Raw genomic sequence first — 20,305 nt, forward strand, 5'->3', positions numbered from 1 at the left:
TGAGAAAACACATTAAGAAGGAAACTCTTTTATTGGTTGATAAAATTAAAGAGATTGACAAGAAATATTCAACTACTCCAAGTAAGGAGTTTTACAAACAAAGGGTTGAACTTCAAACGGAACATAGTTTATTAACTACATCTTCAATTGAAAAACAATTAATGAAAACCAGATCTGATTTTTATATACATAGTGATAAATCGGGTAAACTGTTAGCTAGTCAACTGAAGAATGCTTTGGTTAAACGTCAAATTACTAAGATTCGTCAGCAGAATGGGGATCTGACAGTTAACGATGATGAGATAAACAAATAATTTCAAGATTTTTATACCTCCCTGTATCATTCCGAATTCCCTCATGATCATAATACCATGTGTGATTTTCTTGGGAAATTGAATTTTCCAAAATTATCATCAGATGGTCTTTCAATATTAGAAACTCCTATTACGGATGCAGAAATTAAAGGGGATTATTTCCTCTATGAATTCTGGGAAAGCACCAGGTCCAGATGGGTATACAGTAGAATCTTTTAAATGTTTTTCCACTACTCTTTCTCCTTGGTTATGCAGGGTTTTTGAAGAAGCAATTAGATTGGGCAATCTGCCACAATCTTTTTATAGAGCTTCCATTTCTTTAATATTGAAGAAAGATGAAGACCCTACTGACTGTGCATCCTATAGACCAATATCTTTATTGAATGTAGATTCCAAGATCTTTTCCAAGTTACTAGCACCCAAGCTGGAGAAGGTATTACCCCAAATTATTTCGGAAGATCAAAATGGTTTTATTAAAAATCGCTATTCTTTTTTCAATGTTGGGAGATTATTGAATATTGTTTATACTCCTTCACATAGCACTTCAGAATGTGTCATTTCATTAGATGTGGAAAAAGCATTTGATAGAGTTGAATGGCCATACTTATTTAATGTGCTTGAGAAGTTTAATTTTAGTCCGACATTCATTTCCTGGATTAAACTGATATATCATACTCCAGTAGCCTCGGTGCTTACTAACAATCAAAGATCTCCCTTTTATCGTTTATTTCGGGGTACTAGACAAGGCTGTCCTCTTAGTCCATTATTATTTGATATTGCTTTAGAACCCTTGGCAATTGCTATCAGAAAATCACAGAACATTTTTGGCATTAATCGTGGGACAGATATACATAATCTATCATTATATGCAGATGATTTATTATTATTTATTTCTGATCCTGAGAAATCCATTCCTGCAGTTATAACATTGTTGGCTCAATTTAGTAATTTTTCCGGGTAGAAATTAAATCTTAATAAGAGTGAATTGTTTCCTTTAAATAGACAAGTTCCAATTTATGGAAATTTACCTTTTAAATTAGTTAATGACTCTTTTATTTACTTAGGGATTAAAATCACAAAAAACTATGTTGATTCAAAAATTTCCTATATATATGGCAGAATAAAAATCCTAGATTAGGTAAAAAATATTTACAGAAGGCAAGGAAGGAAGGTGGATTGGCATTGCCTAATTTTAGAGTTTATTATTGGGCAGTTAATATCCGATATTTGATATGTTGGTTAAAGGATTGGGATATAGCTTTTAGCCCTCATTGGGTGAACCTGCAAATTAAATCTGTACAAGGATTTTTATTGGGTTCTATTTTAGGGACTTCTCTTCCCTTTGCTCTTTCTAAATTGCCAAAACGAATTGACAACCCGATAGTTAAGCATACTTTACGTATATGGTTTCAATTTCGGAAATTTTTTGGGTTGACTCAGTTTGTTTTAAATATTCCTATTGTATCCAATTGCTTTTTTTAATCCTTCTATTATAGACCAAGCTTATTTAGCTTGGAAGACTAAATGATTACAACGATATTCCGATTTATTTTTGGATAATTGTTTTATGTCTTTTGAACAATTATCTAATAAATATAATTTGCCTAGATTTCATTTTTTTTTAAGATATTTACAGATTAGGAATTTCTTAAATACTGTACTTCCTACTTTTCCAAATTTTGTGTCTTCAGGTATTTTGGAGAATTTGTTTGAACTAAATCCTTCTCAGAAAGGGCTAGTATCAAAACTTTACAATATAATTATGAAGATACGTTCAGAGCCCTTCTAAAAGATTAAAAATGATTGGGAAAGAGAACTTAACCTTACTATCCCTATTGAGAATTGGGGTAAAATTCTTCAATTAGTTAATACATCATCTAAACATTCATTAATACAGTTTAAGGTTGTGCATAGGGCTCATATGTCCAAGGATAAATTGGCTCATTTTTATTCCTATATAAATCCTATTTGTGACAGATGTCATTCTGAGACAGCGTCTTTAACTCATATGTTCTGGTCGTGTCCGCTTTTGAAAAAATATTGGAAAGACATTTTTGATATTATTTCTTCGGTATTGCACATTGATTTACAACCTCATCCTATTACTGCAATTTTTGGTTTACCAATGATGGACTCACTCCATTTATCCTCTTCTGCTTGTCGAATGATTGCATTTCTTACATTAATGGCTAGAAGATCTATTTTGCTGAATTGGAAAGAAATTAATCCTCCTACCGTATTTCACTGGTTTTCTCAAACTATGTTATGTATAAATTTAGAAAAAATTAGAAGTGTTGTATTTGATACTTCTATTAAATTTGAAAAGATATGGAGACCATTTATTCAATATTTTCATATGATGTAATATGACCCTGTTCCAAACCTATTTGTTTTTCCAGTTTCAACTTTATATACGTTGAGAGGATCGGAGTTGATGACACTGATGATTTTGTATTTTTGTGAGATATTATAAACAGCCCTTTTTTTCCATTTTTTCTTTTTTTGTTTTTTTTTATATATATTATGATATACCTAGGTTTGCCTTGTTTATTTGTTACTTGTATCGTCCATGATTTAGGAATACTCATTTATACTGTAACCATTGCTTATGTATTGTTTCATGTTCAGTTGAAATGTGTATGTTTGTAATCCCATTATCTATGTATCAATTTTATTTTGTTGATATTAATAATAATAATTAAAAGATTTAAAAGAATACAAGAGCAAGGATGTAAGGCTGAGGCTCTGGCTCTATAAGGCATTTGTCAGACTGCACTTGGGAGTTTTGTGAGCAGTTTTGTGACCCTTATCTAAGAAAGATGTGCTGGCATCGGAGAAGATCCAGAGGAGGTTCACAAAAATGATTCTGAGAATGAAAGAGTTAATGTACGAGGAGTGTTTGATGGTTCTGGCCTGTACGCGGTAAAGTTTAGACAAATGAGGAGGATCCCTATCGAACATTGAAAGGTCTGAATAGAGTGGATGTGGGAGGATGCTTCCTATAGAGGATGAAACGAGGACCAGAGGGGACAGCCTCATTAGAGGGACATCCATTTAAAACAGAGGTGAGAAGAAATTTCTTTAGCCAGGGAAAAGTAAGTCTGTAGAATTCATTGCCACAGATGGCTGTGGAAGCAGTCACTGAGTATACTTAAAATGGAGGGAAAATGGAGGAAGATAGGTTCTTCATTAGTCAGTGTATCAAAAGTTACAGAAATAAATCAGGAAAATCGGATTGAGAGGGACAATGAATCAGCCATGATAGAATGGCAGATCATGGGCCAAATGGCCTTAATTCTGCTTCTAAATCTATGTTCTTATTTTCTACAGCACAAGACCAGAAGTGCACACAATTCCCCAAGTGCAGTGTAATAAGATTCTGTAAAGTCTCACCTTTTATATTCTATGCACTGATCAATAAAGGCTAGTCTGCCATCTCTTCTACACTTGTTACTATTTTGAGGGATCATTTGGATAAGAATACCAAGGTCCTCCATTAACACACTACCATTTACTGACTATGTCCTGCCCTAATCAACTTCCCAAAGTGTGCCACCTCTCATTTGTCAGGATTAATCTGCCTGTTGCCACCCAATTTTACTCCTGATCTATATTCTGTAGTCTTTGGCAATCTTCTTGTTACTCATATTACCAACAAGCACAAACATCTGCAAACATACAACCATATCTCTTGTGTCCAAGGTGGTAAATACATATCACAAACAACAAGGGCTCCAGTACCAAACCTGTGATCCTGGTGTTGGTCACAGAATACTAATCAGAGGAGCATATTTAGTACAGTGTTGCAAAATCTTTTACAACTGTTTTTGGATATCATAAGTTAAAGGGAAATTCCTGGTCAGACACAGTTTCAACAACATCTTAAGAAATCCAGGCAACATTATGATGAATCCCTTCTGCACCTCTCCAGCAAAATTACATACATACAAAACTATATACAAAATGGTACCAATAGAATAAAATCTGTATCTAATTTAAAACTTACATGGAATGCCGCAACAAAGAATGTTAAAGCCAGGAAGTAGAGATTAGTATCTACGAAGATACCTTTTACTTCATCAACATCTTTTTCAGTGAACCCTAAAATGTACAAAAGTAGAAAACATGAGAGAACATGAGCTAGACATTAATTTTGGGTGATATTATTTCCTATAATGACACTTCTGACACTAAGGAGTAAAAACAATACCTGCAACTAATACAAAATTCAAAGTAATTAGCACCCATACAATGCAAATAAAACAATACAACAGCTAGGTCTCCTTTGCATAGCTGTGCACTGGGATTTATGTATTAGAGAAAGAAGTGCTCCTAGCAGGAAGCAGTAAATAATAATTCTGCTATTTCAGAAAAACAAAACCAGAAGTGAATCTGCTATCTGCAATTCTCCATATTCACATTAAAAAAGCTAGAAATATCATCTGTTTCTCTTTCCTGTAATGCTGTCTGACTTACTGCTTCCAGCATTTTATTCCATATTTACATTTTGTTGTCATTCATATTGGATTAAGTACAGTATTAAACCCCTTTTTGTCAAGAGGAAACCTCTGTACAAGTAGAGAAATCCGTTCACTTCCCAGCTTCTAATTGGTAGGACTGACAGAATAAAACAGTTTTGCAGTGTGATGTGGAAATGTAAGCTTGATACAGTACAGGATGCCCTTCTGGGACTTCTGCAACAATGTACCTTAAGACTACACTTCAAGTTCACTTTGTGAAATACTTGGGCAAAATACTGAATATTTACACAATCAACCAAAATGGAAGAGTTCCATTCTGAAGGACTTGCATCCCTCAATGAAATGACATGAGGGACTATGATGGAAATATCAGGGGATAAATTTAGAGTGCACAAGCATACCAAACTGTTGCAGTGAATAGACGGCCTCTTGCATGTGTGTCCAAAACCGAAGCCTCCCGAGTGATATAGCGTTATAACTAATTGTAAGTGGTAGCGTAACAGACGTGGTATTTATTATCTGCAAGGAAAAAGTTTCTAAATATTAGATTTTAGAAAGAATATTCAACATTATTGCAAAGATGTTGAATTTATCAAGAGAGCTGTAATTTTGCATTAAAATTTGCTGCCCGTTCCCTAACGCTAATGACAATGGAAAGCACTGCCAGCTGCCATAGGAAAAGCCCACACTAACAATGAGCATCCAAGGATGCCCTGACCAGATGCGCCACCCCAGACTCACAAGCCACTCCATTCCCACATTATTGACAATACTTTACACACCCTCTCCTGCTCGTGAGAGAGATGGATTCCAAGAAAAGCAAGCAGTGTGGAACTAGGTTAATGAAAACATGTGCCATTCCAAAGTGGCGGGATCTAGAGGCACTGAATCTCCAATAACAAGATCAATGATCACAAGGGTAAAAGTTTTCCCTCTGCCCACATAATTACATCCCAACCCTATTCATAACCCTAACATCTACACCCTTCTCACCTCTACCTGCAGATCCTACACCTCACTTCCACATTCCTCTCTTCTAGCCCCTCACTTCTATCCCAACTTTAGCCCTAACCTCCACACCATTCTCCACTTCTAGCCCCTCACCTCCATCCCCAGACTCTACCACAACCCTTAACTCCACAAACCCCCTCCTCTCCAGCACCTCACCTTCATTCTTGGACCCCCATCCCTAACCTCCACACCTCTCTCTCCTTTAGCTGTTCACCTCCATCCCCAACCCCAACAATAACCTTTAGCTCCTCACTTCTATCGCCCAACAAAAATTTAAAATTCAGAAAAAAAAATCACACAATGCAATTGCACAAAATTCAGCAGAATCCAGATGAATCCCATCACCATTTCACTCTTTTCATTACTAATTATTATTGGTTATAATTTATGGGCTTCTATACAACGGCACTATTTAAGTGATTATAACTCCCTTACCCTGAGGTTTGTCATGTATACAAAGAGTGACTCATTTACAAGTATGCAAAAAAAAAGGGTTAACCTTTGTGAATACACTATTTTGGGTGGTATATAGGACAAGTGTTTGCATCAAAAATTTGCAAACAGAATTTATGCTTATGATTTCTCAACTTCAAAATTACATAATTTGCATACAAAGTGAAAGCTAGTGCTTTCATGTTTGGTTAGAAAAGCATGAGGAATTCTTGGGCATATCTCATTCATAGGTCAAATACGATGGCAGAATATAGTAATAATGGCAAGTCTCTTGGCAGTGTGGAGGATCAGAGGGATCCTGGGGTCCGAGTCCATAGGACACTGCTGCGCATGTTGACTCTGTGGTTAAGAAGGCATACGGTGCATTGGCCTCCATCAACTGTGGGATTGAGCTTAGGAGCCGAGAGGTAATGTTGCAGCTATATAGGACCCTGAACAGACCCCATTTGGAGTACTGTGCTCAGTTCTGGTCACCTCACTACAGGAAGGATGCGGAAATTTTTGAAAGGGTGCAGGAGACTTACAAGGATGTTACCTGTCTTGGTGAGCAAGCCTTATGAGAATAGGTTGAGTGAACTTGGCCTCTTCTCTTTGAAGTGAAGAAGGATGAGAGGTGACCTCATAGAGGTGTGTAAGATGATGAGAGGCGTTGATCGTGTGGATAGTCAGAGGCGTTTTCCCAGGGCTGAAATGGCTAACACAAGAGGGCACAGTTTTAAGGTGCCTGGAAGTAGGTACAGAGGAGATGTCCAGGGTAAGTTTCTTCTGAAATGCAGAGAGTGGTGAGTGCGTGGAATGGTGGTGGAGGAGGATACAAAAGGGTCTTTTAAGAGACTCCTGGGTAGGTACATGGAGCCTAGAAAAATAGGCTATGGCTAACCCTAGGTAAATTTCTAAAATAAGTACATGTTCAGAATAGTATTGTGGGACAAAGGGCCTGTATTGTGCTGTAGGTTTTCTATGTTTCTATCTCAGTAGACAGTTAGGGAGCAGTGTGCAAGCTATCTTCTACTTTCAGCCAACATTGTGGAGAATGGAAGAATGGGGCACAGGAAGACAAACTGTATGAAGCTTTTAGAATATTGTCAAAACTGTAAATGAGTATGAAGTCAAGCTTAGATATAAAGTTGTGCCATAACTTGAGCCTTCTCGCTGACAATAAAAAAAGCAACTCACTTTCAAATCTCTCACTCGGTTACTTAGCTCATCAACAAACAGTATAGGAAGGTACTGCATCTTCTTTCCATGATGCATCCTGAAATATCAACCACAAATGAAGCATTTAGAAGTTGTACATTGACGATATAGATCTTAACCAATTTTAAATCTGTATTATTCAGCACATGTTGTCGCTCCTAATTCTTCCCTCCATAACGCACCACCAACAATTTTATGCATTGTATTTAATCTGCCTTCAAGTTGTCCAGCATGGTCTAAATTGCAAACTGGCATCTAGGGACAGTGCCAAAACTGAAAGAACTTGTGCACAAACATACCCATACGTAAAGAAATCTTACTCTTCTATTAACTTCTGAATCACTGTCGTTGTTAGTATACTGTCAAACCAGCAGAACAGACCCACATAGCAATAACATATCAATTTAGAGACAAGGAGAAAAGGCCCTTAAGTACTCAACTTTGAGTACTGTCTACACGATAACTCAGGGCATTAGATCAGGCAAAGATTTACCACCTGCCAACCTTCCTCAGCTGATGTAGCAGAACCATATGCTAGAACAGCATGGCATGAAATGTGTTCTTAGTGGGAGAAGCTACCAAAATTCATAGCCAGGAAGAGCTGGAAAGCTTCATAACAGATGACTTGTTAATTTAAAAAGAAAATTGATAAAGCTGCAGAGCACTGGAAAATAGTGACCTACAACTCAACAATTTCTATCTTCATTTTCCTTCATAATCCAGAATGAGCTCCTGGCAACGTCCACCATGCTAAATGCCAGCATCTGCAATACATCTACTTTTGTTTCATCATCTAGTTACCTTCAAGATGCTTTGGTAACATTATTATCCTTGGTGAAAACTACTGCTGATTACTCATTTAGCATCTCAGCCATGCCTTCTACTTCTAACAAGTGATCTTCTCACTGTGCAAACACGAGGAAATCTGCAGATGCTGGAAATTCAAACAACACACAGAAAATGCTGGTGGAACACAGCAGGCCAGGCAGCATCTATAGGGAGAAGTTGTCAACGAAACTGTCAACGTTTCGGGCCGAGACCCTTCGTCAGGACTAACTGAAAGGAAAGATACTAAGAGATTTGAAAGTAGGAGGGGGAGGGGAAAATGCAAAATGATAGGAGAAGGGTGGGATGAAGCTAAGAGCTGGAAAGGTGATACAGAGCTGGAGAAGGGAAAGGATCATGGGACGGGAGGCCCAGGGAGAAAGAATGAGGGAGGGGCGCACCAGAGGGAGATGGAGAACAGGCAGAGTGATGGGCAGAACAAGAGGAAAAAAAGGAGGGGGAAAAATACTAAATATATCAGGGATGGGGTAAGAAGGGGAGGAGGGGCATTAACGGAAGTTAAAGAAGTCAATGTTCATGCCATCAGGTTGGAGGCTACCCAGCTGGTATATAAGGTGTTGTTCCTCCAATCTGAGTGTGGCTTCACCCATCTGTTACAATCTGACAATTGCTTTACCATTAAAATGCCTGATTTTATTCCTTTTTATTATTGATAGCGTTTTATACTGCATTTTTGCCAAATGACTTTTTTCATTGCTTGTTTGTACTTTTTTTATATTCAGCCTCATTCTCCTTTATATTAAAAAGCTATTATTTTAAAACAAAAACTTGAAAAGAAATCAAGTTTACAACATGCAATAACTTTAATTTTGTCAAATTTTGTTTGACTGACTAAATGGGCACGTATAAATGCACTTAACAAGACTTAGCTTTTGATAGCAAGATGGATGTTTTTCAGGTTTACACTTACAGCTTTAAATATCTGTGTACATCAGCAGGAAGAGCTGAGCTATCAAAAGTAAAGTTGTCAGCCATGATATTGATGGTGAGTCTTGATCTCCAGTGTGCAACAGGTCGGTCTGGAACTTTAGTACCAGCAGGAGTCTCTGTTTCCTGATTCAATGAAAAGGTCAGAACTGAATCTACAAAATATTGTTGGTCTTGCTCATTCAATACCTCAGCTGTAACATACTGTAGACTACAAAAAAATTCTATGGTTGAAACCCTTAACATTAGTTACAACAAACATTATGATGAGACTCTTAGTACACAATATCAATAACTATAATAATTCTGTAACTTATTAGTGGTAACAAGGATGAACTACCACAGAATTATTATACTTTATTATTTGTGCAAAAGAACATAGACTACTTTTCACTCCCCCTTATTATAGCTCTTTCTTAAGATAACCAAAATATAGCTGGTATTTCTTGTTCACACAAACTAATAACTATAGCAATATCCCAACAGTTCTTATGCCAGACTTGCAGATTTATATAATTGTGGATTTTTAGTGGACACTTAAATACATATCAGGAAATATAATTTCATTATTTCAAAAATAATGTTTTAGCCCAAAATTAAATCACTCCTCACACAAACATTGGAATAGGGACAAATAGTCATCCACTGAACCAAAAGGAAATCGCTGCAGATGCTGAAATGCAAATTTTTTTTTTTAAATGCTAAAACTAACAAGGTCAAGCAGCAAGAGTGCTAAGAGAAATAGAATTCTCCACAGAAGTTCATCAACCTGGTAAATACTTCCAGCATTTAAACCAAGATTGCTTATTGTAGCATGTATATACTGTAACGTAACAAAGCTCCCCATCATGACCAAAAGCACAGCAAAATCAAGAGGCTTTTAGAAACATATCATATGGCTTGATAAACCAAGTGTTAGACGGAGCGCACGATAGCTATTAATATCAAGATCCAAAAGGCAAACAGAGTTGAGAATGGAAAAGTCGGCGGGATCTTGTAAAGTACATGAGAACAGATGGGGGAAAGGCAGTAGAAGACTAAAGCCAACAACTGAGATTACTGTAGAAATGCAGAGAAATTTAATGGCAAGAATAAGAATGTTAAACTTAAATTGGTATAAAATGTTTGCTAATGTTTAGTAAAACAACAAAGATAGCAGGAAGGTAGCAGAAGTGTTCTGGGAGCATTATTACTTACTTATAAAGAAAAATTGTGAAACCAAGATTGGAGAACTGGAAAACCAGAAGAGTTTCAACATGAAAAAAAGTTTAGAAATTGACAGCTAGTGTAGACTCAAGGTGGGAACTTTGAATTCGAGAGGGCAGTACTAGTGATGGACAGAAACTGAGATTTAAACTTTAGCTGAGGTTGAATAAGGCAGCACCACCTCTATGTTGAATTTGAGCAGGCATCCAAAAAAAACTTAATGGGAGCAAGGATTTAAATTGGCGTTTCCAGTGCTGGCAAAACAGGATAAGTCTTGCTTGGTTTGAAAAAAGCAAAAATTTCTATTTCACCCTCAATCTGCCAAGAAAATGCTTTATCCATCCCTTTTAAACTGAGACACAAGGAATTTTGCAGATGCTGAGAATTTTGAGCATATACACAAAATGCTGAAGGGAACAGGGCGCCCTGATGAAAGGTCGTAACCCGAAACCTGAACTGTTCACTTCCCTCCATAGATGTCGCCTAACCTGCTGAGTTTCTCCAGCATTTTGTAATGTGTCGCCCATAATACTGAGCAGAAGTAATAAATCTTCTGAGCACTCAGGATGATAACTGCAAAAACTAAAAACTAAAAATAGACCGCATTTTATTTTTTTATATAACAGAAGATGCTGCATTGCTCTGATTATCTTTCAGCACTATGAGATGTTAAAATCTTAAAAAATTAGAACAAAAGAAAACCATTTGCATCAGCAGTTACGAAATACACATTCTTGGAATCATCAGGCCAAGCATGTAATACAGTACAGCCTGTTCTGAAAATTTTATTCCATAGACTACACTTAATGCTACATTGTGCATCTGAGCCTTATCCCAATTTCCATGCAAATTACTAGATATACTTAATTATGCTGCAGAATGATTCGGGACACTGTGAAGTCAGGAACTGCACTCACTGCCAATGACAGGGATGTTACCATCACCAATAATTGGAAACAAGGGATTACAATTACCTGCAATGAATGATACTGCGTCTTTAACTATTTTGACTTCTCAGCCTATTAATTATAAAAATAATCTCATTTCTTTCTCAATATGCACCAGTTCCAAATTCATAAACTTCAGTAATTTCAGTCAGTTTGCTATTTCAGATCAATCAATAGTTGCCAACTTGAATTTATCTTTATAAAACATAATCATACTAATTCTTTTCTATCATATTTAAAGCAACACATACTTGGCTATTGGTCTCTCCAGTGATTAAGTTGATTTCCTCAGGCTTAGGAATCATGTATGTTGTCAGGTGCCCAACGGCATACACATGCTTGCTGTCGTGCCAAGGTGGCATCCCAACGTGGTGCAGAAACAAATGAGTGTACAGTGTCCCATTGCTACGGGTTTTCTTTGGTAATGAAACATTGACATCCCTTATAAGAAGATACATAACAGAAGTTAAATTGAACAATTCAAAGAAACAGCATATAGAACAATGAAAAGTACAGCATAGGAACAGGCCCTTTAGCCCATGTACCAATTTAAACTACACATCTGCCTGCTTGTTGTCTACTTCCCTCAATCTGCCACATTTTTATATACCTCTTAAATATTATCATAACTACTTCCAAGGTATGCATATTTTCATGCACATAATCCAAGCATACTGCAAGAACACAAGGTGATTACATCCATAATAAACCACGGTTGAGTTTCAATATAGAATTCAAAATTAACCCAAGATTTTGGTATAAAATGAAATTAAATCTGAATGAATATTAATTCCCCCTTATTAACTCAAATGATATTGACAGCTATTGTTAAAAGTACCGTCTTGCACCGTCATACACAGACATAATTCTCTGTGCAAATACAAATACTGAAAGAGAATACAAGCAGCTGCTGTGTTCTTTGATTGGGTTCCATTTACTTCTCAAAGAGAAAAATATTTTTTTCTGATTACCGCAGTTTCAGTTAGCCCAGAACTTTTAGACATAAATAAAGATGCATGGTGGCCCCAGTGAACCATGGCAACGTTCTGCAGGCCATGTACAACATTTGCAAATGTACCTCTTCTGAATTACTCTCACTGTAATCTACAGCATGTAATTTGCCCTTTAACAAAGTACTTTTCTAAAGTACAGTGATCTATATGTTCTGAAGAATCTGGAGTACCAAGCCGATGAAGGTTTATCGCCACGGCTACAAGTGAGGCAGGGAGGGGGGAGACTCCAAGCCAGGCTGAAACAGAGGGATGAGGCCCCCCTCTACCCAGCCTCTTGCTAGCAAATGTGCAGTTGCTGGAAAACAAAATTGAGAACCTAAGGGCAAGATGCTGTATCAGAGAGAAACGAGAGATTGTTGTGTCCTATGTCTGAGTGAGACATGGCTTTCTTCTAGCAAACTAGATACAGCAATCAAACTGGAAGGCTTCTCGATTTACCAAACTGCTGATTTGGAAAAGGAGGTGATTTGAAAATTCTCAGTGCTCCAATGTGGACATTTTGTCAAAACACGTGTTTCCGACCTTGAGCACCTCGTGATCAAATATCATCCATTCTACTTACCTTGGGAGAGCTCCATAACCCTAACTGCAGTTTACATACCACTAGTAGCTGACTAAGATCAAGAGCTTGAGAAAATGCATCATGCCGTCTCCAAACAAGAAACAATCCATCCTGACACATTTCAAATCTTAGTCGGAGTCTTCAACCAGGCTTGTTTGAAGAAACCCCTGCCCAATTTCCTTCAGCATAAAATCTGTAGCACCAGAGGTTACAATATACTAGATCACTTTTATACCAAGATAAGGAATGCCTACTGTTCCATGCCTAGACCACATTTTGTTCAATTGGATCACTTGGCTGTCTTTCTCCTACCTGCATACAGGCAGAGGCTACAGAGCAAAGCTCCAGAGAGTAGGACAACAAGAGGGAGGCAGAGGAGCAGCAACAGGATTGCATCGTCATGTTCAAGAACTCATCTATGATCTGAATGAATACACCACGGTGGCCCTGACTTTATTAAAACAATTGTAAAAAGATGCGTTCCAACAAAATCATTCAGAGTCTTACCCAATCCGATGAACTATGAGATCTGCAATCTGCTGAGGGACAGATCAAAGACATTCAAGTCTGGTGACCAAGAAAGTTACAAGATGTCCAGGTACAAATTCCAGAAAGCCATCTCACAGGCAAAGTGGCAATTCTGGACTGAATTTGAACCATCACAAACTCCCACATCCCCCAATCTATCTATGATTTATGTCTCTGAAGCCAAGGTGCAAGCAATGTTCAAGAGGGTGAATCCACAAAAAGCACGAAACACCTGTGTTGTTGGACTGTTTGGAGTGTTCCTGAGATCTTTAACTCTCATTTTGGCATTCTGAGGTAGCCACCTGCTTCAAACCGGTGCCTCAGAACGTGTAACCTGCCCTAACAGCTATCGTCCAGTAGTACTTACAGTACATCCACAGTGACAAAGTGTTTTGAAAGGCTGGGAATTAAATATGTCAACTCCTGTGTAAGTGGCAACTTGGACCTGTTCCAATTTGTCTGCCAGAGCAATAGATCCACAGCAGATGCCATCTCATTGGTTCTTCACAACCCTGGAACATCTGGACAGCAAAAGTTCATACATCAGGATGCTCTTTATAGACTACAGCTCAGCATTCAATACCATCATCCCCTCAAAACTAATCAATAAGCTCCAAGACCTTGACCTTAATGCCTCCTTATGCAATTGGATCCTTGATTTCCTCACTTACAGACCCCAGTCAGTTTGAATTGGCAACAATATCTCCTCCATGATCTCCATCAGCACAGGTGCATCACAAGGTCATGTGCTTAGTCCCCTGATCTACTTACTCTACACTTACGACTGTGTGGCTAAACACAGCTCCAATACCGCATTTAATCTGCTGACACCACCATAATCATAGGCCAAATCAAAGGTGGTGATGAATCAGTGTACAAGAGGGAGATTGAAAACCTGGCTGAGTGGTGCCATAACAACCTCTTACTCAATGTCAGCAAGACCAAGCAGCTGATTATTGACTTCAGGAGAAGGAAACCAGAGATCCATGAGCCAGTCCTTACTGGTGGTTCAGAGGTGGAGAAATTTAGCAACTTTAAATTCACAGGACCTGTTATTGTTATTTCAGAGAACCTGTCCTGGGCCCAGCACACGTGTAATTACAAAGAAAGCACGGCAGTGCTTCTACTTCCTTTGGCTTATGCAAAGATTCAGCATGACATCTACAACATTGACAAACTTTTATAGATGTGTAGTGGAGAATCACTGCAGCCTGGTATGGAAACAGCAATGCCCTTGAAAGGAAAATCACCTACATGAAATGCTGTCACAAGAAAATAGCTTCCATCACCAGGTACCACCAACACCCAGGACACGATCTCTTCTCACGGTTGACATCAGAGAAAAATGGGTAGGGGAGCCTCAGGACTCACACCACACCACCAGGTTCAGAAACAGTTAATACCTCTCAACATCAGGCTCTTGAACCAGTAGGGTAACTTCACTCATCTTCACTTGCCCCATGGACTCCGCCTCATGTACTCGATATTTGTTGCTTATTTAATAACTAACACTTCTGTCTCTTTTGTATTTGCACAGTTTGTTGTCTTTTGCACACTGGTTGAACACCCAAGTTGGTGCGGTCTTTCCTTGATTTTGTTATGGTTGTCATTTTATTATGGATGTATTAAGTATGGTGGCATGAAAATGAATCTCCGGTTTGTCTATGGTGACATATATGTACTTTCATAATAAATTTACTTTGAACTTTGAAAAAACAAAGTCCCCAACTCCATCAAATGCTACAGCTTCAATCATCCTCATTTTCAAATCTACTGGACTTCCGCTACTTAATTTAAACAACTGTCAAGCTACCATTGAAGGGGGATGAAAGGGAAAGCCAAAGAACAGAAATAATTAGATTTTTTTGACAAAATGCATCGATTGTGTTAGGCACAAAGGATTAGGATCTCAAAAAAAACCCACAAATTTTGTTACAATACACACAAAATGCTGGTGGAACACAGCAGGCCAGGCAGCATCTATAAGGAGAAGCACTTCAAGCTGAGACCCATCGTCAGGACAAATTTTGTTAGTTGAGTCAAAAAGAACAATCAAATGCAAGGGAGATTCAGAAGAAGCCATGCTTGAACATAGTGCGTAATTGATGACTGATCACAGTAAACATCTGTACATAAGCTGTAACTTGCTGTTAACAACAAAGAAACACTCCGTACTAATTACATAGGCTCTGTTCCTCATAACCAAACAGCACATCAGTAGATATGCATCAGAGTTCAGTGAAATAACTAGGGAAAAAGACTCAATTTCACTTTCTGATTTGCAGCAACTTACAGAAAAGACCAATGGAGTGAGTTAGAGCACTACCTTTCACATGTTTTGCTAGCCAACGCCATGTCTGAAGACCTCACAGCAATGAAGGTGCACTTTACAGGTTTCAAATATATACTAAATATCTTAAAACACATAATAAAACTAAGCAAGGAGTTACCTCTCGAATTTAGAGTTGACATCAAAGTGTTCGATATTCAACATAAGGTTTAGATTGGCTCCATCATTAACACTGCTTTTTGTTGAAGTATAAATGCTCAGCTAAAATATAATTTCAAGACCATTAGCAAATCTTACAAAAACAAGTATACTATTATTCCTTAAAGACTTCAAAGTTGTGTATGCTCCAAAAAAAAACTCTAATTTTAACAGAATTTCAATTAAGTTTTAGAAGCAATGCTACATTTTATACACAGTGCAGACATAGAATAACATAACTCCCAGTGACAGAAAAATTAAAACTGTTTTAATCCCTGCCATCACCTCGGATAACAGAACCATACAATATAATTCTACCCCTAATTATGAAATATTGGATACCATCAATTATAAACGTACCGCCTATTGAGTTTTGGATTAAACTAGCTATCCGGCAGCCTGTCAATCTCAGGATATGAATGTAAGGGCAGCAGAGGAAATTAAATTGTGAATGAAGTAAATCTAATACCATAGTTAATTATGAAGAAAAACTGAAGCATCTGATCTCTTAGCATCCTTTAAGGAAGATCTGTCTATAATGGATGAGCAAAGTATATAACTGGATTTTTAAAACGAATTTGGCAAGATAACATACACAAACCAAGTGATCACAAGAACCGGTTAAAAAGGGGGATAAATCAGGCTCTTTTTAAGTGTCAGGCTATATTACTGGGTGTAACAAAGATCGGCTCTACGTGCTCTACCATTTATAATATGTACTAATGCTTCGGACGTTTAAAAAAAAAGAACTGTGACCAAGTTTGCTGGCAGTAACAAGAGAAAATCTGCAGATGCTGGAAACCTAAGCAACACACACAAAATGCTAGAGGAACTCAGCAGGCCAGGCAGGATCAACTGCTGAGTTCCTCTAGCACTTTGTGTGTGTTACTTTCTAACAGTAAGAAAGCTAGGTGGGAAGAGTGAATGCTCACAATAAAGGAATTGGGACGGATTACGTGAGAGGGCAAAGCGGCAGCAGATGTAGTAAAACATGGGGCATGTGTGAGATCATTCACTATTAAGGAAAATTAAAAACTAAAAGAACACTTTCTTGGCATTAAAAACTAAATCATCCTGTGAGGAAAACATGGCCTCACAAAATAACATTGATCCAAAGATACAGCAAGGAATTCAGCAGAGGAATAGAATGATAGTCTTTACTGTAGAGACACTGGATAAAAACTAAAATCTTTCTACAAACACAGGGCTTTAGTGAGACCACTCAAGAGTGCTGTGTGCAATTTTGGCTTTCTAGCTAAAGAAAGATATGTCCGGAGGCAGTACAACATAAATTCAGTAGAGTGATCCAGATGACGAGGGTATGTCCTGTGAGAACTGGAATTCAGGTGAAGTAATCTTATTGTAATATACAAGGTTGATAGTTTGCCTTTTAGGGGTTGAGATGAGAGAGGATAATGTGCTTTGACATTGAAATAAAAAGGAATATGGGGATGAGACAAAAAGACCATGATTGAAAGGACATTTATAGCTCAACCAACTACAGTGCTTCTATTATTGTGTCATGTTCTTACGGCCCAATCAAATTTTTCCTACTTTTGTTTGTAATTGTTACATCTTGCAGTTCTGATGTTTTTTGATATTTGATTTGAAACGCTTGATTCTTTGAAAAAAGAAACTTGCTGTTTGGAAAGTTTGAAGTCTCCTGTTTTGCCAAAACTGGCCAGCAATTCCCATCATAAAGCTGCAGCTGTTGTCATAACATTTGAAGCCACCCAGCAGTAGAAAAATAATCAAAAATTAAACTAGAGGGCTGAGACAGTATTTTATTAGATTGGAAAAGTGATCCTGCCTGATTTCCTTCCTCACAAATGACGGAACAGTAAACATAGCAACAAGAGATTGCTAAGTATAGCAATCAGATTAAGCTCCCCATGGAAAAACAGTTGACACCAAACGGGAGTTGATGCCATCTCTAGCTATTTCAGTCAACTTAATGGCTAATTTTCCAACCGTATGCTGCAAACAAAACTACTTTGATTTTTTTAAACCACAATCCGATTTTTTTAAACCACAACCCTAACCAACCTGTACAACTCATAATAAAGGCTTCCGGTCAAACAGCAAGAAAATTAATGCGGATGGGAAAGGAACGGCACTGACCTGTATTCTAGGGTTCCCAGCTAGATATGGCTTAATGCACTTCTGTGCCTTGGGACTGGTGCAGGGTTTCGTGTAAATTATGCCATACATCACCCAGCATGTGTGCAACACGTAGGCGACGAAAACCACCACGATTAAGGTGGTGAAGGAGCTCGCCCTGAACCCGAACATACCGCCGCAGCTCAGATCGACAGCGACTGCTACACCATATTACAGCGGCACAGCCACACAGAGCGGACCGGAGCTCCGAGCCGCACCGACGATGATCAGCGACCTGCCGCCCGGTCCCTCGCCCCCATCGCTGCCTCAGGGAACCTTTCCGCCTGGATGTGACGTCAGGCAGCCGCCGGAAATATCGCGTGGCGAGAGGGACCGTTACCTTCAAACCCCGGCACGTGGGCCGCTCCTCCGTTATGCATTCTGGGTATTGTAGTTCCCACATTCCCCCTTCCCCCCCCCCCCATTCTCTCCCCTTCCGCTGCCCCTCACTTTCCTCACTATTCTCTTTCTCAATCGCTATGTAGAATTTAAAAAAGGCTCTGTAGTGCTGTGGGGCCATTATATAATCATATTCATTGTGCTACGTCTTCTTAAGGGTTTGCTGGTGCCCCAGGATGATTTGTTTCCACTCCAGTTTGGTGGCTTCTGAGATGATTGGTAAAACTGGTCTGGGACCTACTGTCATTGGCACATATATGGCAGGATGAAATGGTTGATGTGGTGGTAGTTTGGGAATGGCACACTCTTTCTATTGTTGTCAACGTCTGCTGCATGATCTTAATGAATAGATTGATGGTTCTCAAGGCAACCCAAGTGGGCATCTGAACATTGGTCATGGGTTAGGCATTCCCAGACAGATGATACACTCTTCTTCAAGGAGGTTTGAGAACATCAGGCTAATGACCTCTCACTGTGGCCAAACTCAAGAATGGTTTGACTATTTCTTTTCTGATACTGGGCATTACCCATGATTTGGCATGCTTTACAGAGACAAATGAGTCTTGTTAGGGCCTTATTGATGGGGGAGTTGACTTGGGAGACAACATTGACATTGATTTGATTTTCCTGACAGGTGGATTTTGAGGATTTTATAGTTCGTTTTAGCCACACTTCTCCACTGTTTCAAAGTGCCTGCTATATGTCGGAAACAAGCAGGAAAAGAGGGATCATGGCTGTCCCAGAACCAAGAGCTACATGTCAGGTCTTGGTCATCATTTTTTTTCCCATCACACAACCAAAGGCTTTGCCAACGGAAGGCCATGGTGAACTTCTTCAATGCCTGCCTTTGTTGAGAGGCAGCTTCCATGATATGGGAAGCTGTAAGCAGTACAAGCTTTCTGGCCCTTCACTGTGGGAAGGTGGTAATCACCAGGGACAGGTTGTCAGAGTACCTTTCTTCCCCAGACACTGAGATCCGTTTTCTTCGATATTTTAGTGAACAGGCCAACAACTACTTAGAGCTCACACATATTGAAAGCGTCATTTTCTAAACATTGAGTGCTTAGCCTGAAAATAAAAACCGACTGTGAGAGTTCAGAGTGTAAGAGACAAAACTCTGGCTATGAATTGAAAAGTCCTCCTTTCTCCTCTTCTTCCCTGCTCCATCCTGTCCTCTTCCTGCAGTCTATCTTTACACTCTGCGACCCATCTGCTATCCGGATTCCAAATCTGCCCCATTCTCCACCTCTTCCCCTCAGCTGCCAACAATATCCTCTCTCCTTTCAACTCCCACCCCCCCCCCTTTTTATTTAACTGCCCACTCCCATCTCTTATCTTATCTATTCCCCACTTCCTATCCCTTATCCTTCCATGTCGCCATCCTCCAGCCGGTTCCTTCGATCTCTCCCGGTCACCCCCCCCCCCCCCAGATAATCAACAGTCACGAGCGCAGACGCACGCGCATTGGCCCACCGACGCAAAATGCTGGAAAAACTCCGCAGGTGAGGCAGCATCTTTATTCTAAGCAAAATATACTTTATTCAAAAATAAAATTATTTACAATGAACCATTCAATCCGTTACAGCCGTGTCCTCTACATTTCCGCACCCTCAGGCACTCAGGTGGCCCCTTTGTTGGTTCATCTTTACATCCCATTGAAATTCTCAGCGTTGCTCGCTACCTGTGTCCGTGCGCTACACACGGTTCGCCCGCCCGTCTCGACCTGGTAAGTCATCGGGCACATCTTCACATTGCCCGGTTCATTTCCCATCA

At 38.9% G+C, this 20,305-nt stretch overlaps 1 protein-coding gene across 1 annotated transcript in view; it reads right to left on the reverse strand.

Moving 5' to 3' along the window:
• clptm1l (CLPTM1 like) overlaps positions 1 to 18,426 on the reverse strand; it is a 33,399-nt gene extending 14,973 nt beyond the window's left edge. Inside the window, exons 1-7 of the mRNA XM_059945295.1 lie at positions 18,095 to 18,426; positions 15,936 to 16,036; positions 11,634 to 11,823; positions 9,213 to 9,355; positions 7,436 to 7,514; positions 5,197 to 5,314; positions 4,321 to 4,415 (exon numbers count right to left, since the gene is read on the reverse strand). Of these exons, the coding sequence (XP_059801278.1) occupies positions 4,321 to 4,415; positions 5,197 to 5,314; positions 7,436 to 7,514; positions 9,213 to 9,355; positions 11,634 to 11,823; positions 15,936 to 16,036; positions 18,095 to 18,265 (897 nt within the window). The 5' untranslated portion in view covers positions 18,266 to 18,426. The remainder of the gene's footprint in view (positions 1 to 4,320; positions 4,416 to 5,196; positions 5,315 to 7,435; positions 7,515 to 9,212; positions 9,356 to 11,633; positions 11,824 to 15,935; positions 16,037 to 18,094) is intronic.
• Between the last annotated feature and the right edge of the window lie 1,879 nt (positions 18,427 to 20,305).

Source organism: Hypanus sabinus, chromosome 20 (assembly GCF_030144855.1).
Source record: "Hypanus sabinus isolate sHypSab1 chromosome 20, sHypSab1.hap1, whole genome shotgun sequence".
In the NCBI taxonomy this organism is placed as follows: Eukaryota; Metazoa; Chordata; class Chondrichthyes; order Myliobatiformes; family Dasyatidae; genus Hypanus; species Hypanus sabinus.